Source organism: Enhydra lutris, unplaced genomic scaffold (assembly GCF_002288905.1).
Source record: "Enhydra lutris kenyoni isolate GAN:26980312 unplaced genomic scaffold, ASM228890v2 scaffoldscaffold14, whole genome shotgun sequence".
Taxonomy (NCBI): domain Eukaryota; kingdom Metazoa; phylum Chordata; class Mammalia; order Carnivora; family Mustelidae; genus Enhydra; species Enhydra lutris.
This window is the reverse complement of record NW_019154098.1, coordinates 39,733,395-39,739,554: the sequence shown is the minus strand read 5'-3', so window position 1 is coordinate 39,739,554 and position 6,160 is coordinate 39,733,395. Positions and strand designations below refer to the sequence as shown.

Here is a 6,160-nt window from a genome sequence, read left to right as displayed (position 1 = left end):
CATTATGTTACTACTCCTGTATCATAGTTTAATTCATAAATCCATAGGTGTTACCCTAGAATGGGCAGTTGAACTTTTTAAGAAAGTAATCATTTTTCCTGTCTCTGGAAACAAAATGTTAAATGTGAGATTAAAAATCTAATTTCTTTTTTTTTTTTTAAGATTTTTTATTTATTTATCTGACAGAGATCACAGGTAGTCAGAGGCGGCAGGCAGAGAGAGAGGAAGGGAAGCAGGCTCCCTGCTGAGCAGAGCCTGATTCAGGGCTCCATCCCAGGACCCTGGGATCATGACCCCAGCAGAAGGCAGAGGCCTGAACCCACTGAGCCACCCAGGTTCCCCATAAAAATCTAATTTCATAAATACAAATGGAATTTGGAAACATTTAGGGCTAAAGAAGATCCTAATGTCATCATCAAGTTTTTGGTCTTGTAACTTACATTGTCTTTAATTATAAGTCTATATAAAGCTTAGTAAGAGTAATAGTTCGTTTTTACTATTTATTTACAAAACTCCCTTCCACCCACTAATCACAACATGCATTACAACACTTCTGACAGTAGGTCAAAATACTCCTTAATACATTTTGGGCATTAGGTGCTTATTGATCTTACCCTCTTTTCTAGTCTTTGAGAAAGTCTGTACAATTGACCCTTGGAAAACACTCGTTTCAACTGCCTGGGTCCACCTACACGTGAATTTCTTTCAGTAAACACGGTACAGTACCCTAAATGTATTTTCCTTAAGATTTTTTTAAACATTTTTTCTCTAGTTTACAGTAAGAATACACAATACCCATACAAAAATATGTTAGATGACTGTTCTTGTTCTTGGTAAGACTTCCAGTCAACAATAGACTATTAAAGTTTTGAGGAAGTCAAAAGTTACATTCCACTGTCCAGGAGACAGTGCCCCTATCCCCTGAGTTATTCAAGAGTCAACAGTATTTAGTCCACTTAAGACACTTGTTTACACGCTAAATATTATTTAATGATTAAACAGCTTCCTTACAGCAACGTGGAAAGAAACCCTAAGGCACCCCGCAAACATCACCTTTGTAATCAAAATCCGAAAGGGCAATTCATTTCTTACTAACTCTACCCAGAAATGGTCAACACAGATTCTAAAAATAGAATTTTTTCAAACTCCTTTTGTGGTCTCGAATGAAAGCTTAAAATAAAACAAGGACGCGTAAACACAGTCCAATGTGCTTCTCTTGTTATTTCTCATTAAAGCTACAAATTAGTAGGAAAATAGTGCCACCCACGGGCTTCCCAAGTTTTGAATTATGGGGAACACCCAGAGCAGGAGTGAATGAGCGAAATTGATCCGAACCGCCCCAGCCAGGCCAGCGAATGATAGGCACGCGGTATGCTGGTTGGCCCTTTAGAGAAAAAGCCAGTTTGTGAATGAAACCTGGGGCTTGGGAGAGGAACGTCCGGCTTCATACTCGGTTAAGCCCACTCTGGAAGAACCTAGCCGTGAGACCCAGGGAGAAAATGCTAACTTCAACTACACCACTCCCAGAAAAAGAATGGAGAAAACCTACACCTACTAGGCGACTTTGACCTAAACACCCGCCCGACCCGCTTTTACGCTCTTCACCCTCTCCCCTCTCCCCCCCACCCCCGACTTCCTCGAAAGCCCCTCCCCTGGACTCAGCCAAAGCGCCACGTCTCCTAACGCCGAGGCACTAGCTACCCCGCGGAGGCTTCCTGCTGTTAACCCCTCCTAGACTCCCGCCCCGGGTCTGCGATCCCCAGGCTCCGACTCTCCCCTAGGCCACGACGGGTCACAGCCAACTGCAGGAGCCGCGCCCTCGACCCAACGGCTCCCGCCCCGCCGCGCCCCGCCCGGGCCCACGTGACACCCACGTCCCGCCCATAGCGCCCACGTGACCCGCGGCCATCCCCGCGCGCGGCGTGGATCGCGGCCGGAGCCGCCATTGTTCCGCCGAGGGACGACAGCGGGGCCTGGCACTGGCGCCGAGACGCCGCTTAGCGGCCGCCACTGGAGACACTCCCTCCCGCCGCCCCCCTCCTCTTGGCGGCGGCGGAGCGAGGCTGACTAGGGGGACTTGGGAGCCCCCTCTCCTGGCGGCGGCAGCTGCCGATCCCCGGCTCCGGCGCGAGGGGCGGCCGCGATGCGCTCAGCCTGAGGCAGTCCGGCCCGGCCCTTCTTCGCCTCCCCTGACTCTTGTACAGCGTCCGTGCGCCCCGGCGTCATCCTGCGAGTCTCGCTGACGGAGGGAAGATGGCTGCACAGAGCTGGCAGGACGAGCTGGCCCGGCAGGCCGAGGAAGGCTCGGCTCGGCTGCGGGAAATGCTTTCGGTTGGCCTAGGCTTTCTGCGCACCGAGCTGGGCCTCGACCTGGGGCTGGAGCCGAAGCGGTACCCGGGTTGGGTGATTCTGGTGGGCACGGGCGCGCTGGGGCTGCTGTTGCTCGTCCTGCTCTGCTACGGCTGGGCCGCGGCTTGCGCCGGCGCCCGGAAAAAGCGGAGGAGCCCGCCCCGCAAGCGGGAGGAGGCGGCGGCAGTGCCGGCCTCGGCCCCTGACGATCTAGCCCTGTTGAAGAATCTCAGGAGCGAGGAACAGAAGAAGAAGAACCGGAAGAAATTGCCCGAGAAGCCCAAAGTGAGTAGGGGTGGAGCGGCGGTAGACTAGGGGCCAGGGGCCGGCGTGGAAAGCCTGGAGAGAGCGGGAGGCCGACCCCGGCCGAGCCCCAGCCGCCCCAGCCGGGAGTGGAAAAGGAAAAAGTGAGGTTAGTCCAGAGGTGGGACTCTGATCTCTCTAGCTAGAGGAGGTGATCGGTGGACACGTTACTGGGGAATCGTGGAGACTGGGGAAGTGTAGGACGGGTGGGGAAGACCAGCTTCGAGGAAGGAAGTTAGACGGCGTGGGGTACGTTTAAAATTGAAGCGCCCAGAGGTCAAGCAGCTTTCGGGGACCTGGACCGCCGGAATTACATACCAGCCCTTCTCGAGGCCTAACCGGGTAGGCTGCGTGTGTGGAGAGTAATGGGACCTTAAGGTGGTGTTGGGAAGTTGTGGAAAGACTGCGCCTGGAAGACAGCGTCAAGTCACATGGAGACGGTAGCCAGTGGAGGAAATACGATGACCTAAAAAATCTGGGGCTTACGGAAGATTAAAAGTACCCAGGTCTAGATGCGCTTCCATTTTAGTTAGACTGTTTAAGGGAAATGGTTGCCCACTCCTGTTCTTGTGAATGTGGCCGATGGAGGCAAGGCAGGAGGGAGTCGGTTGCAGTATATACTTTGGGGTACATGGCCCCATGAGAGAGAGCTCAGGCACATTCAGCGGTGTGAAACCGCATTCAGGTTTTGAAATAGAGTAAAAGGGGATGACAGAGCAGAATGGTGCAGTCTGAAAGAGAGATTTAGGCACCCATTTACCGGACCACGTGTGGAAATGAGAGCATCACATCCATTTTATCATGCCTTTCTCTTTTTTTTTTTTTAATTGCCATTTCCCCATGATAATCTTTTATAGTTTTGTTTTTTTAAAACATAGTTGAGCAGAGTTTGGAGGGTGTGCAGAATTAGAAACCGCTCTTAGCCCATTTTTATATACACTGAATTAAGTTCTTTGCCTTTCAGTACAATAAATGTAACCAAGGCCATACTTTGTGAAATGCACTGTGGTCTGTGTTGGGGAGTGGAAGGTACCCACACAGGAGTTGGAATCAATCCTGGAGACTAGTGTAGGAGACGGATTCATAAGTCATGCCTGTAGTACGTAGACAGGTGCTGTAGGAGCGCAAGTGGTGTTAATGGGGTCTGGAATGTGGGAGACCAGTTCTGTTGAAGGGATTGGAAGAAGTGGGATTTGAGTTCGAACTAAAGCAGTGAGAGTATTGTTGGTACCAGTACAAAGAATAAGTCAGTATTGGGGAAGTGACAGGTCATAGTGCATTATTAGACCTAGGTAAATGATCACATTTTGTCTGCAGATTAAGAGGATGTAAGATACATACAAAATCTGGGCAAGGTACAACTTTGTCAGTATGAAGTCTGCCTTAAGTTAGAAGGGGAAATAGAACTGAGGAACATATGTAATTAAATTTGTTGAGCACATCAAAGGTTACCAGAAAGTAATGTTTGGTGGACACAGAGAACTTGGCTCCAAAATAAGCAAAGAAGGTGATCTTGAAAAAACTACATACATTAGTAAGCCTAAACCCTGTGTGGATGAAGCAGGTTGTGAACATTGCAAAGCCCTGTTTGGGATGTCTAGAATTTCAGATGGACTTGAGTGCAGAGACAGGTGCCCCGGGATCCCATCTGAAGTGCATCATAACATTCAGATGACCTGTCTGAAGAAGGAACAGGCTTCTGTGAAACTTGTCCTGTGAAAAAGACTCCTCAAACTTAGGACTTAATGCTTCTCTTTTTCATTTTAGTTAAGGAATGGGGAAGTGAGTGAATAAATAAATCTAATATTAATCTTTGGGGAGTGGAGAATGGGACAACTGATCAAATGGTTGGATGTTAATTGGGTGAGAAAATATCTTTGCCTACTTCATGGTTTAGAGGTGTTGTGAGAAGCTTGTCAACATTAACAAAATTCTAGTTTTCAAACTTTTTTCGACTGCAGCTTACAGTAAGAAACACATTTTACATTGTAGTACCTGTCTCCACCCTCCCCTACACACATACCAAACCATTCTGTTTTTCTTTAATGATATTTGTGACCCATCATATTGGCTTCACATTTCATTGCAAGGTATGACCCACAGAAAATTACTGCTCTAAGGGATTGAAAAGTGAAAGTATCCATTTGTGCAGTACTCAAATGCTTTGCACTGTGCTAAGTATTTACTTGGAGAAAAGCAGCATACTGCTTGCAAATCGAAGGCAGTAAAAAGGAATACAGTATTCATATGTCTCATTGTGAAGGGGATACAAAAGTAAAAGCTCAGTTACTTACTCCCCAGGGAGCTTTTTAGTCCAGTTGTGGAAAAAGATACACTAAAAAATAAAAAAAAGAAAGAAAAAATTAACAGTGCAGACCCATTATGGGCCCAGGATGCTGTGAATGGATTTATCATATAATCTGGCTTTGAATGTGAGTAGGAGCAAGGTGGTGGAAGAGGCTAAAGCAACAGAAAAGGCCCATTAGAGGAGGACTTAACTCTGTCAGCCTGGCAGGAATGGGGACTAAACTTAAGGCATTTAACCTTGCTCTGTTTAGCTTGTCTTGTGTATAAATTGAGAATCTTGGGTTAAAATTCTGCAGAATTCCTCAAAATGTTATCTCTGACTACTTGCAATAGAGTTACTTAGAATGTTTATTAAAATTTATGGATTCCTGAGCACCAGAACAGATCTTAATCAATTCAAGATCTCTGGAACTGAGTCCAGGGAATCTGCATTTTTAACGTGCTGCCTTGGTAAAATCCTTGCTGTTAGTTTAAAAATCGCTCATTGGTGTAGGATCATAAGATCCACAGAGTAGGAGAGGTTTCTAAATGGAATCGTGTTTAATCTTATAATCTGTCTCTTCATTACTACATCATTCTGATACACACTTCGGGATATACCTTACTCTGATCCAACTAAACTACTATGGGTTTGTGAAAGATATTACATATTTACTTAAATATTTTATGTTCATCATTTTATCCCATTATTTTTAGTTCTCTCTGAAGCCATTCCAAATTTTGCAAGTCAAGTTTTTAAAATTTGTTTCTAATAACTGATTTTCATCTGTGGAATAGGTGTTATTTAGCTCTTTAATATCTCCTATAAGGACTTTTTGACATTTTTATATCACTTTGGTTTTTGTCCCCTAATAATGTCCTGGCATAGGTTTTTTAAGGTATGAATGCAGTTTATTGCCCTATTTAAAGTGGAGGGAGTGGCACTTTTCTCTGGGCTTATTTCTTGAGATTTTTGGAAATTATTGTTATGTATGTTCCATGACATGTAGTACAATGTGAGTATTAAATAGGCACTCAGTAAATTTTTTTTTTTTAAGATTTTATTTATTTATTTGACAGACAGAGATCACAAGTAGGCAGAGAGTCAGGCAGAGAGAGAGAGAGGAGGAAGCAGGCTCCCCGCCAAGCAGAGAGCCCGATGCGGGACTCGATCCCAGGACTCTGGGATCATGACCTGAGCCGAAGGCTTTAACCCACTGAG

The 6,160-nt window shown here is 46.2% G+C and overlaps 1 protein-coding gene across 3 annotated transcripts in view; it reads left to right on the top strand.

The window, feature by feature from the left end:
- Positions 1-1,911: 1,911 nt before the first annotated feature.
- The window catches only part of LOC111146475 (metadherin), a 60,345-nt gene continuing 56,096 nt past the window's right edge, over positions 1,912-6,160 (top strand). For 2 of the 3 annotated variants that reach the window (XM_022502031.1, XM_022502029.1), the window contains exon 1: positions 1,912-2,634. In XM_022502031.1, coding sequence (XP_022357739.1) covers positions 2,254-2,634 — 381 coding nt within the window. In that variant the 5' untranslated portion in view covers positions 1,912-2,253. The remainder of the gene's footprint in view (positions 2,635-6,160) is intronic. The other variant, XM_022502030.1, reaches the window with a different exon arrangement.